Source organism: Petromyzon marinus, chromosome 37 (assembly GCF_048934315.1).
Source record: "Petromyzon marinus isolate PM22_M1 ecotype Great Lakes invasive population chromosome 37, UKy_Petmar_22M1.pri1.0, whole genome shotgun sequence".
NCBI lineage: Eukaryota > Metazoa > Chordata > Hyperoartia > Petromyzontiformes > Petromyzontidae > Petromyzon > Petromyzon marinus.
In genome coordinates, this window is record NC_133703.1 from 21707039 (window position 1) to 21726676 (window position 19638).

Sequence of the window (19638 nt, forward strand, 5' to 3'; positions counted from 1 at the left end):
TGTCAATTCAGTGTTTTGCCAAGATTTTCGGAGTTCTCTAACAAGAGACGAACTTTTAAATATCAGGGAAACAACTCCTGTGGATTTAATTCCTACTTTTCTGCTTCCAGCGGCAGAATTAGTAGGCATTCTAGTCAATGCCGCGCTAGGCTTTGCTCAAGCAACGAAACGCCGCCCAAGGGGTAAACGGTCGGGGGCTCTAGTACGGCTACGCAGACGCGGGATCCGAACAGTGCTTCCGAGCTTTTTCCTCTCCAACGTACATTCACTGTACAACAAAATGGATGAACTTCAGCTACTGATGGTAAAAAACAAAGACTTTCTTTCATCTTCTGTTTTGTGCTTCACGGAGACATGGGTGTGTGATTTGATTCCGGACACTTCGCTACAACTAGCAGGATTCCATCTTGTAAGATCGGATCGTGACATAGCACTCTCCGGAAAGACGAAAGGCGGTGGTATTTGTTTTTACATTAACAGTGGCTGGTGTGTAGATGTCACAGTGATTCTGCAACATTGTTCTCCACTCCTTGAATCAATTTTTATAAGCTGTAAACCGTTTTACTCGCCTCGCGAGTTCGCGTCGCTCATTTTGGTCGGAGTTTATTTGCCGCCGGGTCCTCAGGTTAAAGAGGCCCAACGCATGCTCGCCTATCAGATTCTGAGTGTGGAGCGAGCAAATACAGATTCGTTGGTTATCGTACTTGGCGACTTTAACAGAGGTAATCTCAGCCACGAACTCCCCAAATACATACAATTCATTAAATGCCCAACCAGAGAAGGGAACACTCTGGATCACGCTACACTACAGTGAGTAGAGCCTACCACGCCGTCCCCCGAGCAGCACTAGGACACTCTGACCATGCAATGATCCACCTGATTCCTGCATACAGGCAGAAACTAAAACTCTGTAAACCTGCTGTGAGGACATCTAAACAGTGGACCAGTGAGGCTGTGGAAGATTTGTGGGCGTGCTTAGACTGTACTGACTGGGATATGTTCACGACTGCTACCAATAGTCTGGATGAACTCACAGAGGCTGTGACATCCTACATCAGCTTCTGTGAGGACTGCTGTATCCCAACACGTACCAGGGTGAACTATAACAACAACAAGCCCTGGTTTTCAGCAAAGCTCAGAAGGTTGAGGTTGGAGAAGGAGGAAGCGTTTAGGAGTGGGGATAGAGACAGAGTCAAGGAGTCGAAGAACAGGTTTAGCAAAGCGGTGAGAGAGGCTAAACGACTGTACTCAGAGAGACTAAAACACCAGTTCTCTACTAACGACTCTGCTTCTGTCTAGAGAGGGCTCAGGCAGATCACCAACTACAAGCCCAGAGCTCCCCACACCACTAACGACTTCCGCCTGGCCAACGACCTGAACGAGTTCTACTGCAGATTTGAAAGACAATTGGACTGTCCTGAACTACCCCTTCCCACCCAAGAGGCCCCATCCCCTACCCATACTACAGAGACGACTCTCTCCTTTCAGGAGGGAGAAGTTAATAGACTTTTCAAGAGGCAGAATCCACGCAAAGCAGCCGGGCCGGACTCTGTCTCTCCAGCCACCCTCAGGCACTGCGCTGACCAGCTGCCTCCGGTGTTCACCAACATCTTTAACATCTCCCTGGAGACATGCCATGTACCAGCCTGTCTCAAGTCCTCCACCATCATCCCTGTGCCCAAAAGGCCAACAGGACTAAATGATTACAGACCGGTCGCCCTTACATCTGTGGTAATGAAGTCTTTTGAGCGCCTGGTCCTGGCACACCTCAAAGCCATCACAGACCCTCTCCTGGACCCCCTTCAGTTTGCCTACAGAGCCAACAGGTCTGTGGACGACGCAGTTAACATGGCCCTCCACTTCACCCTACAGCATCTGGACGCCCCAGCATCCTACGCTAGGATCCTGTTTGTGGACTTCAGCTCTGCCTTCAACACCATCATCCCTGCCCTGCTTCAGGACAAGCTCTTTCAGCTGATCGTGCCCTACTCCACCTGCAGGTGGATCACAGACTTCCTGTCTGACAGGGAGCAGTGCGTTAAGCTGGGAACACAAGTCTCTGACTCCAGGTCCATCAGCACCGGAACTCCTCAGGACTGCGTCCTTTCCCCACTGCTCTTCTCCCTGTATACCAACAGCTGCACCTCCAATCATCTGTCCGTCAAACTCTTGAAGTTTGTCGACGACACCACCCTCATTGGGCTGATCTCTGGTGGGGATGAGTCTGACTATAGGTGGGAAGCTGACAACCTGGTGACCTGGTGTAGCCAGAATAACTTAGAGCTAAATGCTCTAAAGACAGTTGAGATGGTTGTGGACTTCAGGAAGAATACAGCCCCACTCACCCCCATCACCCTGTTAGACTCCCCAGTCAAAATTGTAGAGTCCTTCCGCTTCCTGGGCACTATTCTCTCCCAGGACCTCAAGTGGGAACTGAACATCAGCTCCCTCACCAAGAGAGCTCAACAGAGAATGTACTTTCTATGGCAGCTGAAGAAATTCAACCTGCCAAAGACAATGATGGTGCAATTCTATACAGCAATCATTGAATCCATCCTCACCTCCATAACCATCTGGTATGCTGCTGCCACTGCCAAGGACAAGAGCAGACTGCAGCGTATCATCCACACTGCTGAGAAGGTAATTGCCTGCAATCTACCAACCCTCGAGGACCTGAACACGACAAGGACCATGAGGCGAGCGAGGAAGATTATGGCCGATTCCTCCCACCCTGGACACTCTCTGTTTCAGCTACTCCCCTCCGGCAGAAGGCTTCGGTCCATCAGGACCAAAACCTCACGCCATAAAAACAGTTTCTTCCCATCTGCTGCTGACCTGTTAAACAAGGCCAAGATCTTACACTGATTTTATCATTTTATCTACATAATGACACCTTTCCGATATTAACTATGTTAACCTATTTGTATTTTTTATTTTTAAATTATATCTTAAAACTATTTTATATTCGATATTTATTCAATTTTATATACTTCAGCCCCTTGGTGTTAGTTAGACTTTTAACCCTTATTATAGTAAGACTTGTTTAAAACTTAAGATCTTAGATTCCTCTATGTTGAATGTATGCACCATCCTGCCAAAGTAAATTCCGTGTCGGTGTGAACTTTCATGGCGAATAAAACCCTTTCTGACAAAGGTGGCCGGGCGTGGTGCTGGCCACCCACTCCCCTCGTGTGCCGTGTCGGCCTTCGTAGGTGCTCGCTAACAGCAGCACTTGCCCCAACAGTGTGTTGAGGCTATAACGGGGCAGCAGGGGAATCCTTTGTCTTTGCCGACTCGTTTGGTCTCCGACGACCCAGATCAGTCGACCCTTTTGGACGAGAGCATCGCCGCGCGAGACTTGAGGCTTCGCTTCTAAGCGCTCGCTCCGTGTCGCCCCGGGGCAGCACGAAGTCGGTCTGACGTTGGCCGATGGCTTTGTCGTGCGTGGCCCTCTCTATCTGTGTCGCTTTGTCGCACCAACGCTTGGCTCACGGAATAACGCAGGGGGGGTGCATACTGGCAGTGCCGGATGAAGCTCGTGCGGGACCTGTAGCATATGTTATAAAGGGGCCCTAAAATAAAAAAAAGAAACACATCAATATTTAAACAATTTTTTTTACTTGCATAGTAAAGTCATTGTATTTTTTCATTTACTATACAGCAGTATAATACGACAAATCGCTAACCTTAAACGCCCGGTCGTCGTTCATAAAAGTTGAAGGCGGTATAGTACTATAGTAATAGAGCAAGTGCACAATCACTGAACCGGAATTGATAGCTCGAAAGCATTTAGCGCGGGGCCCGTAGTATTTGTTTCTACTTTTCACTTGGAGGGACGTCGCACCCGGCGCGTTCTCGCTTTGTGCCTTTGATTGGAACGATCCAAGCCAACAACAAGACTCGGGGCGATTGCTTCTTGTTTCGTTTGTTACTTTGTTCTGCTCGAACGAGCAATTGAGGCGGCGTTCATGTGTTTGACCCCCCCCACCACTCTCCCTCCTGAGCCAGTGGTGGAGATTCCAGTGGTGTAAAGATGATGTAGCTCCGTCAAACACGTTACACTCGAAATGCTTTAATATGGTCTGAATAAATAAGGGTAGGTTTTACCCTTTCTGGCAATAAAGCAGGTCATTCAGACGTTCAAACACCAAATAGAAACCCTTTGTAAGGAATCAAGTCCTGCATTAACCACATACATTACTTGTGGTGAACATGCAAACAAACATTCTCTGAACATATATGGGCATTGTCTTTGAAACTGATTGTTCTACACCGGAGGACGGTATTCTTCAGGGCCAAGTCTCACCAGCGTCAGATCAGAGAACAACGCCAAAAGGCGAACAGTGCAAAGACAATGCCACTATCAGAGCATTTATAGCTGGGGCTTAGCGGCTGTATCGTGGGATACCTTTTTGCCAGTATCAAAGTATGAAAAAAATATTAAAAGGTTTTACCATTTGCGGCAATAAAACAGTTGTGTTAAGATGTTCAAACACCACGTAGAAACCTTTTACTTTGATGCGTGCAAAAAGGTCCCATTCCATGCTTTAATATAATTTCCCAATTTACTTTTCCTGCACCCGACCTAGGCCTCGGGTCATTTGAAAGTTATCCAACCAATCCACTGTGGTGATATTTCCCATTCCACGCTTTCTTCCAGCGTGTGTGGGGGGGGGGGGGGGCGGTCCCTCAATTGATGTTCTGGATGTAGGTGAAACCGATCAGTTTAAAAAAAAACTATATTTGACAACTGAGCACTCTACGGGACAAAGTCGAATTATCTTTGTTTTCACGTCGACCACGCGCCCCGAGAAACTCGAGACGCGGACACTCGAGCCATCGGCGTGGGGTTTCACATCTCCAAATCGTTGCGATTGTTTTTGAATGCCCACTCCCGAAGCCCGTTTCAATTCACTCGATGTTCATATTCCTACTGCCAACATTTAAAAAAAATAAACTCTGCTAAACTACGTGAATGAAGAAAACCCAAGACACAATATAACACCTTTACTGAAAAAGAAAATAATAATCAGATTTCATGCTCAATAACAACATTGAGGTTGTTGGTGCTTATTTCCCATGAAGTGCACTGCATTTCCAGTGGTGGAAATTCCACATTCCTATGACCGGGGCGGCTATTCATTTACCGTCATCGACCCTAGAGGGATGATGGGGCTGCGTCAACCCCTTCAAACCAGGATTTGAAATCGCGACCTTCCGATTGTGAGCCACTCTCTCTTTAACTGCCAAGCCACATGGTCCGGATAAGGACAACTAAGTTTTTTGTATACATTAAATCTGGACATGGTCTAAGTTTTGCGTTATTGTGCATATGTTAGAAGTAGCGACTATTTATTTCAAGCTCAAATACCCAAGCCTCGTGGCAAACAAAACCCCTTTTTCACCGAATCCGAATTATAATAAGGTCCTCGCAGCGACTTTTGACTGGCTGGGCAGCGAACAAAGGCGGTGGTCACCGCATCGCGCGGCGCTTTCAGATGCGCTACTGCGGCCGTCTGGAACGCTCTTCCGTCCGATCTTAGGAAGCCACCGGAGCGATGCACTTTTTAAATCCATCTTGAAAACGAATTTCTTTAGAACTGCTTTTTGTGTTTGGTTTGCTGTCCTTCCCCCCCCCCGCACCTCCAGATTTGCACGGTTGGCTACGTACGGTGCGAAATTGGTTCTCCATACATTGCGTGGATGTGCATTCGAGTTTATTATGATAAACGTCCTCTTTGTCCTCGTGGTCACATGTGGCTGTTATCTGAGCTGCAAACACCACCAGTAAACAGGTGCCTCTGAGAGCAGGGTGCCAATCTGCACCGCATGGCTGATGATATCTCTGTTCGCACCAGGGCAACAAAGACCTCTTACCAGCTCCATATCCTTCATACAAAGATAGAAAAACAATATTTAGTTCCATCAGGTTATTGGCTTCCCAGACCAATACTCAAAGGTTTAACCATCGGGCTCTCATCAGCAGTCAACACTTGTGAAACAAATTCTGCTGGGTTTCCAGATTGTATTGGCAAGAGCACTCCATATAAACGACTAGAGTAATGTGACCAGGTAATAGTAATGTACGGTAATAAGACTGGAACGTGATTTTTAGATGTGTGTATTTTGGGGAGCGGCAGCGTAGCGGTTAGCGCACCGCACTACGAAGCTGGCGACCCGAGTTTAGGTTAGATCGCGATCTAACACAAAATAAAACCTATATTAAGGGTGGTAGCTGTTTGGAGCAGGTGTAGGCAGCACCGGCCAGCAAAGGGGCATCAGACTGCCAGTAGTTGCAGGCGATCATGACAGTGCGCTCTCCAGATTTAATATTTTGCGGTTAATTTTAGAATTTGGCAAAATGTGGACCCGAACTTCGGCACACAACAGCCTATTCTTGCGAAAGACGTCGATGGATGATCTTTAACGTCCACTGGTGATGCAGGCGACCCGTGTGTGTGTGTGTTTTTTTACGGTTTATTACACCCGCAGTTTATAACCAGGGCAGCCGCTGGATTTTAACCGCGAACTTCTTGCAACAAGCGACGAACGCGCTGCCGCTAGGCTGTCGTTACAAAACTGCGGCGAGATGAGCAGTCTTCTTTTCGTGTCGGAGAGTTGGTCAGCCGCGTTCAAATGTTCATGTGGAGGTTAGCGAGGCGAGCCAGTGGATGGTTTCAGGAATAACCTCACGGTGAACATCTGGAACGCTGCTGGCGAATAATCGAAGCTGGCAGTGGCGTTACTGCGTGGGCCATGGTTTGAGAATGGTGACCACAGTTGCATTGTGAGCTCCTCTTGCCCGCTGGTGTAGGAGGTGGTGGTGGTCTCATTGGCTGTGCGGTGTCGACGGGGAATGAGGTTGCGCGTGCACGGATGGAGCAAGAACGTTTCGAAAGTGCTCGCTTACAAATCCAGCGGGCGTCGGTCAGACCCAGCCACGGCAAAACGTGGCCCAGAAGCCACAAGGCGGTGGTGCCTAAGCTGAGGAATGATAATCCGAGTGGACTATGCTGCCACATCATCTTAGACCAAACATTCAACACGATTGTGGATAACACTGTGGCCTTAAAAAGAAAAAACATCTATAATGGACGGACGGACGGAGCTCACTTTGTATTTTAATGAGAAAAAATATTTGAATACATATCATCTTTGTGAACATGCCAGTTTGTCTTCGGGGAATGTGTATGTGTGAGTGCGTGGCAATGGCTTTCACGAGTGGTGTCAACATGAGGATTGATGGAGGGGGATGCGCAAGATGTTAATGGGTGTTGGTCAGCTGCCGCCATCCTCGACTACAGCAGGAGGTAGGGGAACAATGCTCACAACAACGAGCAGAGCAGCAGGTAGATAAAACTGAGTTAGTCCAGTGGAGAGCGCATGTACATCTGCCAGTGACCTGAGCTAGTTCATATCTGGGTCTGTATCATATTCTTCCTGCTGGCAATCCTTCGATCACTTCTCATGGCCTCCAACTGCATCTAGTCTGGCACAAGTGCATGTTAATGTCACCTTAAGGATTCGGATTCATAGGGCAATTAATTGCCTAGGAAATCAAGTGCCCTGCATTACATCTCATCTGAACCGTTTCAATGCCCTGAAGTCTAGCCAAGGGGAGCCTCCAGTGATAGCTGTCCATATGTGGCACAAGGTGTACACAGGACACGGCCTCCAAAAAAGGGTAGTAATCAACTCGTAACACTTGGGTCTGTGCCGTGATCTCCTACTAGCAGCGAGCCTTCCAGACTTCAAGTGGCCTCGAGGTGCAACTAGTGCGGCGTAAGCGCCATGGTGCACGTCATTGCCACTTGAGCATCGAACGCCGTTTTGTTGTTGCTGTGTGGCAATATGCAATGGGGCCTTGGAAAGTGATGGGTCACAATAAAGGCGAGACACGGCTGTCACACAGCCAGCCTGCCACCCTACATCGCGGTGTTCAAACGGCAACGCCCTTTTTGTTTCCTTCAAACACGAATACTCGGCATCGTATGAAAACGAAATAAGGCATGTCGTTGAAAATAACACTATACCTTCTGTATTTACAGATTCTCAGAAATACGCACACCTTTTTTTATCATGAAATAAATCCACATGGTTGCAAAACCAAAGCAAATCCCACAGTTTTGTCTTCACAGTTTGAATTTAAACTGACGCGCCGCTAATGTTCTCTGCGCTAAAGTAAAGTAAAATGGTTTAAAAACTGTGAACAAATACCAGTAAAAATATACGTGCTGGGCTGCGATAGTTACAGGGCTGTTGACACCTTAAAATAAAAACAACGCGCTAATGAATGACATAACTTCTACAACCAATGTACCGGTAACACTAAACTGTTTAGCTTCATATACATCATCCTTTGCCAAGGTCTATACACTGCTGGATGAAGGCCTCCCGATGCTGGCATCAATCCTTCACGGCCCTGCGACGGGACTATCGTCTTCACGATGCGTTTAACATTTAAACCACGTCGGGAGGCATCACGTGCTCTGGCTTTCTTCTGATTTACAAAGTCCACGGGGTTCTTCTTTGTACATGGATATGATACATTTGCTCGTAGGCACACTACTAAAAAAAAGTGTCAAAAGTAACATTCTTCCATTACATTCCTCCGCGACCTCGACACAGGTGACCGCCGGCCATAGCTGGTCCAAGCTCGCGCGCGATTGGCTACGTGGTGGACTCTCCAGCAACCCCATTGGCCGCGTCGTCTGACAGGGGCAAGCTGAGCGTGCTGGTCACCGGGTGAACCCACGAGGTCGTCTGCGTCACGTGACTGTGGGGTGGGGTCGGGTGGGGGCCAGGGTGCAAATACAACGGCGGCGACGACGACATCAGCGTCACGAAACACGACCCTCGAAGTGTGAAGCGTCGTCTCGGAAGAGTTGTATGCACCGTAGCGCGGCTCCTCCCGAGACCAGCACTCGGGAGGAAAGGTCACGGCGATCGCGGCGACCGCGCCGGACTCGGTCACCACCAGCTCAATCGCACTCCTGGCTCGAGCGCGATTATTGTGACCCGGGGGTTGTGCCGCGCTCTGGAGGTTGCGGGCACGGGTGGCGGAGCGTGACACTAAACCAGACTCCTCTGTGCTCGCCGCGCCACGTGACAAAGTGGAAGCGTCGGCTCTCGTACACTTTATCCTTCCGCTTAAACGCGAGCCGTGGTATTTTTTTTCCGCTTGCTCTTTGTAGGTTGTAACGTGGCATCGATTTGTCGATTTCTGTTTTTAAGTTTCACACTCAAGGCTAACGACGTGTGTGTGTGTGTGCGAATCGTTTTAGCGATTTGTACAAAGCAATAATTTGCTAACGTTATATATGAGACAAATGGATGAAAAACAGTTCGAGCGAGAGCAAGAAAAGGATAAATAATGTAAACTAGATATAAAAACACGGCTAAAGATATATTCTTTAACTGAAATAACACCGCGTGAATTGCAACAATTCACCGAATCACCATGGAGTGAATCGTTGCACCGCTAACATTTTAGCTTCATGGTGTTGTAGCCGGTGTGAGCTCACCCATGATTAATTACATGGAGAGGGGACATCGCGGACCGACTACAGCTTGCTGCTCTGAAATTTCGAAACGACGCTCCAACCGCTCGTAGCTCAGTGCAGCGTGTGAAGTGGAACCCGTGGAGTTTTTGGGGAAATAATTAAGGATGTGAAACGCCGTTGTTTCCCCATGGCCAGTGTTCTACCATAAACAGCTGCTGACCACGCAGCTTAGCCAGCGGCCTCTCAAACGAAGGTTTGAACCGCAAGAGGTGACATGCCACGAGGAAGGGGTTCCATCCAGCAGTAGATTCACAAAAGGGGCTGTTAAATCCTTTATTATTCCTGCATCGTGAGGTGTGGCGACTCGCTACACGTACTTTATAAAATACTTGATGCCATCCGCTGTGTAGGCCTCTTCCCAGCCATATGGCAAACCTGGGGAGAAAAATAAACACATGGACCAAAAAAGTCAAAATACTATTTGATTTGGGTGGTGGTTGTTCTGGGACACACTTTACTACAACCCACCCATATCCACTGTCACCGGAACTACACCACCACTTTTAATAACCCCGCTCTTTATCTCAACCACTATCATATGCACAATCCTGTAATTGCCATAAAGTGCCCTGGAACAAGGCACTTTATGAATCTATGAACGATCGGCCCAGTGGTTGGTGTCCGTGGGTCGTGCCCTGTGGCCCACACTCACAATCGGCCTCGATGAGCCCGCGAATGGACTTGCTGATCTCCCGAGCCTCGGCCGCCAGGCCAAGGCAGCTGGCAGTGCCGTTCCGCACTCCGCGCGACACCACGGGGGACAGGTGATGCACCCCCACCGTCTCGCCTCTCGTCAGCCTGCACACATGCACACAAAAAAAAAGATTCCCCCGTATAGACTGAACAGACTGTTGGGTGCAAGTCTCGTCAGCAAGCACCTATGACAGCCCGCACGGCACATGAGGGTGAGGGTGGCCAGTACCACGCCCCGGCTGCCTTTGTCTCGCCAGTGGTGATGTTTACACATCATACCAAGTACTCATTCGAGGCTGAGTCGACCTAGGGGAGGCCCAGGACAGGTTCAGATGATCGAACTCGGGGCGCCGGCCTTCGTAGCGCAGCGTAGCGCTAACCGCTGCGCTACGGCTCCCCACGCATGCCCACTCACTCCCCCAGGAATGGCTGGACTCTGGTGGGGGTGACCACTGTGAAAGAACACCAAGCGCAGATCGGCGCCACGCCGGAGGGGGTGGTGTGGCCAGCACCACACCGGAGGGGGTGGTGTGGCCAAGCACCACGCCGGAGGGGGTGGTGTGGCCAGCGCCACGCCGGAGGGGGTGGTGTGGCCAGCACCGCGCCGGAGAGGGTGGTGTGGCCAGTGCCACGCCAGGTCGCCTTTGTCCCCCCCACCGAGGAGCGACGTTTGCACATTCAAACGCGCGGCGTCAAAGCTCCCGCCAAGATGCAGTTGAAGGCGGCATTCCTGCCACCGACGAGCGTACAAGAGACTCTTGAGGCTGGCTTCACGCCTCCCGCGTTGTGTCTGAACACCTATTCGTCTATTTCACGAAATGCGTGCAATGTTACAAATTGCATTTTTAAGGATGCGTCAATTGGAGGTGGGGGGGGGAGGACCCTGAACCAGTTCAGGTGTTGGCCAATGGCCGGTAATCTAACCTGGGTCACCAGGTGCATAGCACAGGTGTGCTAACCACGACGCCACTGGCTCCCCATGTACGCAACGCGTGCACGCACGCGTGTAATGGTGATACGAAACAAACAAGAGGGACATCATGAATGGCACACGAAAACAATTAGACTCTCGAATAAAATGGTGAATTTGAGTGGAGACAATACAATGGAGAGGAGGGTTGCATGATGACAATTCCTCTGGTCAATGACGAGATGCGCCCTCCGATTGGACTGCGTGCGCGTGTGTGTGTGTGCGTGTGTGCGTGCGTGTGTATGTGTGTGCGTGCATGCGTGTGTATGCGTGTGTATGTGTGTGCGTGTGTGCGTGAGTGTGTGTGTGTATGCGTGTGTATGTGTGTGCGTGCGTGCGTGGATACTCACGCCAGCTGTCCTTGCGCCGGGACCAGACTGGACAGGACCTCCTGCACCGTCTGACGCGCAAGGAGAATCCACACGCAACAGCCCATGGCGACCACACACACACAAAGATACAAAAATCCCCCATATAGGCTTAACGGTCTGTTGGGGCAAGTGCTGTTCGCGAGCACTTCCATGAAGGCCAAAACGGCACAGGAGGGGGGTGGGTGGCCACACCGCACCCAGCCGCAGTCGTCTCCCCGGTGCTGATGTTTACACACCAGGTACTCATTTAAGGCTGAGTCGATCTAGGAGAGGCCCAATACCAGTTCAGATAAACGTAACTGGTGTTGGTCGTGAGCAGGAATTGAACTCGGGCTGCTCCTCACTGCGCACGCTGGCACACAATCACGCGGCCGCTCACCCCACAGCACTCGCTCACATTCTCTCTCGCACGCCAAGAGGGAGGCCAAGGCTTCCTCATGTGACAAACAAAGACGAAGATCCCCCATGTAGCCTTAACACGCTGTTGGGGCAAGTGCTGCTAGCGAGCACCTACGAAGGCCGGTACGGCGCACGACGGGATGGGTGGCCAGCACCAGCAGGAATGGAACTCGCGGGGTTCGTAGCGTGCGCGCTCGTGTGTGCACGAGGCCGCCGAGGTATTTTGCCGTTGCTGCAGGGTCACCTCCACGAACTGCAGCAGCTTGTCAGTGGAGACCTCGAAGGTTTTCCTCGTCATCTCGGACTTGCGCAGCTGGCAGTCGAGCACGGCGATTCTCTTCCTCAGCTCCAGCACCTCGTCCTGCACGCGTGCAGCAGCGGAGAGAGCACGCTTCGAGATCGCTCGGTGTCGCTGCGATGCGCAAGAGCGACGGCAACAACAGCCCCACGCGTAGCGTCGGTCCAAATTTGCCAAGTGCGAAAAATACAGTGCCCGCAAATTATTCGACTGCAATTATCACCGTAGCATTCGTCGCTACCGAAAAAAAAACATGACGTGTCAAGACCCTCCCGAAAAGAGTCACGAGACTCTGCGAGGCCTCCCTCTCTCTCCCTCTCTCTCCCTCTCTCCCTCTCGTGTCGCCGGCGCCCCGGAGCCGCCCGCTCGCGCCAGCGCACCTTGGCGGCCTCCTTGCGCTCGAGGTCGATGAGCTGGCCCTTGACGTCGGACAGCTCGATCTCGAGGAGCCGCACCACCTCCTCGTAGTCCTGCTCCATGCTGTGCGCCTGCCGCGTCGCCACCTCCGCCAGGTGCACGCGGTTCCGCAGCGCGCGGCTCTCCTCCAGCGCCACCTGCGCCTCCTGCGAGGGGCGGACACGGACCGGCAGCGGCAGCGCGTTCGCGGCTCGCCGATTCGAATCCGGCAGGCCGCCGTTGGGTAATGCTGCGGGCGAATGAATGGTGAAATACGCACGCCCCCCGCACGCCCCCGCCCCCCATCTGTCTCTCGGTCGACGTCTAGAAGCCACGTGACACCATTCGAAGAGCAGGCCACTGTGCGCAGGCTGTCGCACACCAAATCTGCTCGCAAACTACCGGAGAGCTATGAAAAAGAGCTTCATGGCTCATCGGATTCCTCCAGTCCAAAATAAAGATTCTGATTCTGATTGGGAAACGCACAGCAGCGATCGTCGCCTCCGACCATGAAACATTTAGCAAGGAGCCTCCCAAGGATTTGCTGGGTAAACACAAATACTCTGCAACAGCAAACACGTGGCTGGTGCTGGTGCTGCTCGTGCTGATGGTGCTGGTTGGCCCAGCAGGGGGCACAGGTGGTGCACCGGCCAGTCATCTCGGTCATCTCGGTCAGTCGACCCGTGGCACCTGGGTCTGCCCCGTGACCTCCTGCCGGCGGGCATTCGACGCTTCACGCGGCCTCAACGTGCACGTAGCCTGGCACAAGCGACGTGGTGACGTGCCCGCCACTTAGTGGCGAATGGCGCTTGTTGCTAGTGCGAAGGACCGTGGTGGCGGCGGCGCCGTGTGTTGATGTCACTCCAACTCCGCGGGAATCTACGAATGATCGGCCCAGTGGTTGGTGTCCGTGGGTCGTGCCCTGTGGCCCACCGTGGCCCTCACCTGTTTTGCCTTCTGCAGCTCCTCGTGCAGATCCTTGCTCGAGTGCTCGACCTCGCTCAGCCGGGCCTGTTGAACGCGCAAGCCCCGGTCAGCACAACGCGTACACGGAACCACCGGCCGCACAGGCGGATGACTCGGGCAGGGCCCTGATTGGTTCAGTGATGACGTCATCTTGCTCTATTTAACACCAGAAGCAGGTGGATTGCATCACTATTATGGAAAATTGCCCAATGATGCTGGACGTAATTACCAGCGAAACGTCGTATTCAAATTGTAAATGTTGTGGATTCACTCTTCAACACACCGGGGAGCTGCTGGCTGCGTCGGGTGGTGGAGGGTTACGACACATCGATACTTACACGATCTAACCCAAAAACCTTTATTATGAGCGGCGAGATGTTCACAACCTCGCCTGGTATATAGGAGATCGTGGGTTCGATCCCGGTACTCCGGTTTTTCCCTCCACATTTGAGAATCGACGTGCGCTGAGGTCATTTGGCTCTTGCTATAAATTTCCACGTGATGACAGGCCACTTCGTTGGGCTATCATTTGTGATAAAAGAGCCATACGAGTCTCAGTGGGCCTTGCCTGGTAAAATTAAATAAATACTTTTATATTTTTTGGCATGTTTTTTCCTGTGGTAGCCAAGCAAGCTCGGTGTAACGCGTCGATCGTTCCTGGGGAAGGGGACAGAAAACCCGGGGTGGGGGGAGGGGAGGGTAGGGGCGAAGGGGTGTGGGGTAAACCATCATGAGGAGATGGGTGTGGGGAGGGAGGTGGAAAAATGAACACGATATAATCCTGATTTAAAGCTTTCGTGACTGCAGTAATTCATATTCTTAGCTCTTTCGGAAAAGTCACGTTGAAGGGAAACAATAAAATAATAAAATATAATAAAAACAATAAAAAAATTCTCACGACGTTTCGACCATAACACAAACGGTCGTCATCACGATGACGACCGAAGAATACGATATAATCCGTACAACAAGCACGCAGCTTGTTGTACGGATTGAATCGACTGATCACGCCCGGTCCGGTCGCGCCTGCTCCGGGCCCACCTTGAGGCTGTGGTTCTCGAAGAGAGCTTCATCCCTCTCCCTCCTGAGGCGCTCCGCTTCCCCATCGTCGCTGCCAAAGCCCTGCGCGCACAAAACGCAAACAACGGAGGTAAACGTCAATGTCGAAGTCTGCTCTAGGCCACAACGAGAGGGCTTTATGAGAGACAATTTGTGCAGTTTTCTGTTCCTCCTCCTCCTGCGTTGGAAGGAGCGTCGACTCCTGTGTGTGGGTTTACTACACGCTCGATAGTTCGGGCTGCATGGCCACAATCGCACTACTGCAGCCTGTCTTACATTGTTCGGCATGTTGATGTTTAAGTTCTGATACGGTTGACGGTCCATCACGTGCCATCAGGCGGGGCCATTGCCCGACACGTCGCGTTGCATATTTTGACTTTTAACGGCCGCAGCGTTATTGACAAATGTGAGGTTTGTATTCTTCATAGTAAAGGTGTTTTGGGGGTAGAGCGCGTAAATATAAATGTGTCGTCAAGCCCGCCACCACCCGACACGGCCAATTAGTAAGGTTTGTCGCGTACCTGAAATGTGCCAGTCCGTTACTGGTCCAGCACACCGGGGTGTTGGAAAGTAAAACCGCAACATGTTGGTATGTACTGGGCACCACCCTCCAGGCCTTCTTGTGGGGGTGGAGGGGGGAGGGATGGGGTTTGCGTGACGGTGACGCGACAACACGCGGAGCAAGCGTTCGTCCCGGTGACGAGCGCCGCTCGCCCGTCATGCGTCTCTGACCCGGCCGAGCGGGGACAGCGGCTCCAGCAGGGCGGCCAGCTCGCTCGTGCCGACCAGCACCGCGCCCTGAGCCGGCCCCATCTCCTCCAGCTGCAGGCAGAACACCTGGCGAGCTGCCCGCACAAAATCTGCGACCGAAGACAAAGACCTCCCGTGTAGCCTTAACAGACTGTTGGGGCAAGCGCTGTTCAGCGAGCACCTGTGAAGGCCGGCACGGCAGACGAGGCAGGGGTGGGTGGCCGGCACCACGCCCGACCGCCTTTGTCTCCCCAGTGGTGATGTTTACTACACACCGCACCAGGTACTCATTTGAGACCGAGTCGACCTATGGGAGGCCCAGGGCCGGTTCAGCTAATCGTCACTGGTGTTGACTGTGAGCGGGAGTCAAACTGTGGTCACCCGGGTTCGTAGCGCAGAGCAGCACACTACCGGTCCCCATACACACCCATACCCGCACCTCCGATGAGCACGGTTGGCTACGTACGGTGCGAAACAAGTTCAACACACATACAAACCCACACATTGAAATGCACAGATGCAGCCTGGAAGTGGGCTCAAGACTGGGAGGGGAGCGAGCTTCTCACCTCCGTACTTGACCGTTCCGCGCGAATCCACTTGCAGAGCTTCGCGGAGTGCCTCCTGCTGCTCTTCCCGTGCCTCCACACCCAGATAGCGCAGCGCCTGACACCGCGAGATGGCACCGCACGTCACCACACCACGTCACCACGCCACGTCACCACGCCACGTCACCACGCCACGTCACCACGCCACGTCACCACGCCACGTCACCACGCCACGTCACCACGCCACGTCACCACACCACGTCACGTCACCACGTCACCACGCCACGTCACCACGCCACGTCACCACGCCACCACACCACGTCACCACGCCACGTCACGTCACCGCCACGTTACCACGTCACCACGTCACCTCACCACGTCACCACACCACGTCACGTCACCACGTCACGTCACCACGTCACCACACCACGTCACCACACCACGTCACCACAGCACGTCACCACACCACGTCACCACACCACGTCACCACACCACGTCACCACACCACGTGACCACACCACGTGACCACACCACGTCACCACACCACGTCACCACACCACGTCACCACAGCACGTCACCACACCACGTCACCACACCACGTCACGTCACCACGTCACGTCACCACGTCACCACGTCACGTCACCACACCACGTCACCACACCACGCCATCACTCGATCAGCAGCGGAGCCAGGCAGCGCACACGCACGTCTCGAGACACTTAACAAGGCAGCTCATCTTGTCAAGGAGCATCGACCATCATCACGCAAACTCCGGTCATCCTCGCATTGGCTTTTGAACAAAGACGGTTACTCCATCGCACGCTTTTAGGTGCACCTCTGCGGCCATCTGGAACGCTCTTCCTTCCCATATTGGAAGCCACTGGAGCTATGCACTTTTAACTCTATGTTAAACACGTATTTCTTTAGAACTGCTTTTATGTTTACTTTTTTTATCCTTCCCCCGCACCACCAATTACCACAGTTGGCTATGTATGGTGCAAAAGAAGTTCCACATACATACAGCACAAAGACAAAGACCCCCCGTAGCGAGCACCTATGAAGGCTGGCACAATACACTAGCGGATTGGTGGCCAACACCTAGGGGAGGCCCAGGACCGGTTCAGATAATCGCCACAGGTGTCTACCGTGAACGGGAATCGAACTCGGGGCGCCGGCTTCGTACCGCAGCACGCTAACCGCTACACTACCGCTCCCCGCGCACACACCCACACACGCACACACACCCACGCACGCACACACGCACACACACCCACATACGCACACAGAAGAGAACAGACAGGCGCAGAATGCAGCACACTTGCAGAGCTACACAGAACGAGAGTTAGGCCACTAGCTCTGGAATCTCGCACGCCAGGTAGGACACACTTGAGCGGCCGATTCGTTTTAGCTGCGAGGACCCGTGGGACCCCTTTCTCACCAGTTCCAGCTTGTCCACCTTGAGCCGCACGTGTGGGTCCAGCGACAGCTTCCTGCTCAAGTGCCGCCCCCCTGTGACACAAACGGGCGCTCGTTCGTCACTCCGGAGAACACGTCAACAGAGGTGGCCACATCGGCCCGGCCTTCAATGACTAGGACCCGGTGCGGTGTGTTTCAAAAAGTCAGCACCGGCGAGACAAAGGCAGCCGGGCGTGAGCGCTTGGCTGCACCGTCCCCTGATGTGCCGTGACAACCGCAATCGGCGCTCGGTAACAGGAGTTTCCACAACACCCCGTGACGTCTTTTTCTTCATGAATGCTATACCTGCGTGTGTGGACCCTGCCGAGTTGATGACTGGTATGGGCGCCAAGCCTTGCCGAGAATTTCCCTGCAACGACACGACGACGTGAAAATCATTCCACAGCTCATTCTAAACTCTGATGGCACCCTGAAGCAAAAGTGGTGACAAAATCGTGACTGATTTATGAACAAAACTCATCAGTGACACCACTTGTTAAGCAAGGGTCTGTGGACCACAGACAGAACTGGAAACCTTCCAAACCCACAGGGCTCTCCATTGCAGGCTCTACACTTCTTTTTACAGAGTTAAGGAAAATGTCACGTGCGTTTGTTTCGGTACTTTTTGATGTCATTAAAAACAGAAGAATCCTTTCTGCACCTCTCAGGAATATGTTCAACCACCACCTGTAAGGTGGGCCTCCATTTTGAAAAAAGACGTGAGTAGTACTAGTCGATAGTAGCTGGCAAGCAGTAAATCATTGGGCTGCACCTTCCTGGGCTGCACCTGTTAGAGCTGCACCTGCCTGGGCTGCACCTGTTAGGGCTGCACCTGTTAGGGCTGCACCTGCCTGGGCTGCACCTGTTAGGGCTGCACCTGTTAGGGCTGCACCTGTTAGGGCTGCACCTGTTAGGGCTGCACCTGTTAGGGCTGCACCTGTTAGGGCTGCACCTGTTAGGGCTGCACCTGCTGGGCTGCACCTGTTAGGGCTGCACCTGTTAGGGCTGCACCTGTTAGGGCTGCACCTGTTAGGGCTGCACCTGCCTGGGCTGCACATGTTAGGGCTGCACCTGTTAGGGCTGCACCTGTTAGGGCTGCACCTGCCTGGGCTTGCACCTGTTAGGGCTGCACATGTTAGGGCTGCACCTGTTAGGGCTGCACCTGCCTGGGCTGCACCTGTTAGGGCTGCACCTGTTAGGGCTGCACCTGCCTGGGCTGCACCTGTTAGGGCTGCACCTGTTAGGGCTGCACCTGCCTGGGCTGCACCTGTTAGGGCTGCACCTGTTAGGGCTGCACCTGCCTGGGCTGCACCTGTTAGGGCTGCACCTGCCTGGGCTTGCACCTGCCTGGGCTGCACCTGCTTGGGCTTGCACCTGCCTGTGCTGTACCTGCTTGGGCTGCGTGCTGGGGATGCCGGGCTGCGAGGAGTAGAGCGCCACGCTGTGGAGGGCACTCGAGTACGGGGGACCCTTCCCTCGGATGAACGCGATCTCCACGCCGGCGTCCGTGCTGCATTGCGCACGGCGACACATGGGGGAAGAGGATGGGGTCTCCAACGGTGCCAACGTCTCCACGCCCGGAGCTGTCTCGGCTCTCCGGTTTTTATCCGAGTGCCGCGGTGCAGCTCACCGAAGCTTGGTGCGAGTCAGCAGCCCCTTGGCGTCTTCGTGAGTGATGCCCACGAGCGACTCCTTGTTGATGGCCACGAGCTGATCCCCTGGTCTCACGCGCCCGTCCTGCGGGGCGGACACACCGGCACGCTGATGCCCAGTCCACGCTGATGCCCAGTCTAATCTGCCCTTCTTACAGAGTCACCACCGGTTGCACCCAGCAATTCACAACGCTGGTCCCCTGTCCTCACATGCCCCTTCTGGAGGGACAATAGCCGGCGGTCGTGATGACTCGGGTGGACAACCACAAGAGGGAACGCGCCCCCTAGAGGACGTCCATCGCGGAGACCGAGCGATGAAATCTGCTCATGCGTGCTGGAGCTGGATAGATTGCTGCATCATCATGCGACCGTGAGAGATGTCCGATGGTCTTGTGGAGGCTTTCATCTCACAGTCGATAAATCATGACATGATGACGACAACGATCAAAGTGGAGAACTCTGGAGCGCCATTTCTGGAGGGTGTACAGGTTCACTGTGCCTCTCGGCGACGTGGCGGTGGC

At 52.9% G+C, this 19638-nt stretch overlaps 1 protein-coding gene and 1 long non-coding RNA gene across 6 annotated transcripts in view; one reads left to right on the plus strand and one right to left on the minus strand.

The window, feature by feature from the left end:
• The window catches only part of LOC142930195 (uncharacterized), a 46174-nt gene that overhangs the window by 12609 nt on the left and 13927 nt on the right, over positions 1-19638 (plus strand). The gene's annotated exons all lie outside the window — the stretch shown is intronic.
• Positions 7102-19638, minus strand: part of STXBP4 (syntaxin binding protein 4) — a 60994-nt gene continuing 48457 nt past the window's right edge. For all 5 annotated transcript variants that reach the window (XM_032967137.2, XM_032967134.2, XM_032967133.2 and 2 more), the window contains 14 exons: positions 19096-19202; positions 18855-18975; positions 17772-17835; positions 17449-17519; positions 16032-16128; positions 15448-15575; positions 14698-14778; positions 13636-13701; positions 12675-12857; positions 12241-12357; positions 11577-11626; positions 10216-10361; positions 9881-9938; positions 7102-8776 (listed from right to left, as the gene is read on the minus strand). In XM_032967137.2, coding sequence (XP_032823028.1) covers positions 8671-8776; positions 9881-9938; positions 10216-10361; positions 11577-11626; positions 12241-12357; positions 12675-12857; positions 13636-13701; positions 14698-14778; positions 15448-15575; positions 16032-16128; positions 17449-17519; positions 17772-17835; positions 18855-18975; positions 19096-19202 — 1395 coding nt within the window. In that variant the 3' untranslated portion in view covers positions 7102-8670. The remainder of the gene's footprint in view (positions 8777-9880; positions 9939-10215; positions 10362-11576; positions 11627-12240; positions 12358-12674; positions 12858-13635; positions 13702-14697; positions 14779-15447; positions 15576-16031; positions 16129-17448; positions 17520-17771; positions 17836-18854; positions 18976-19095; positions 19203-19638) is intronic.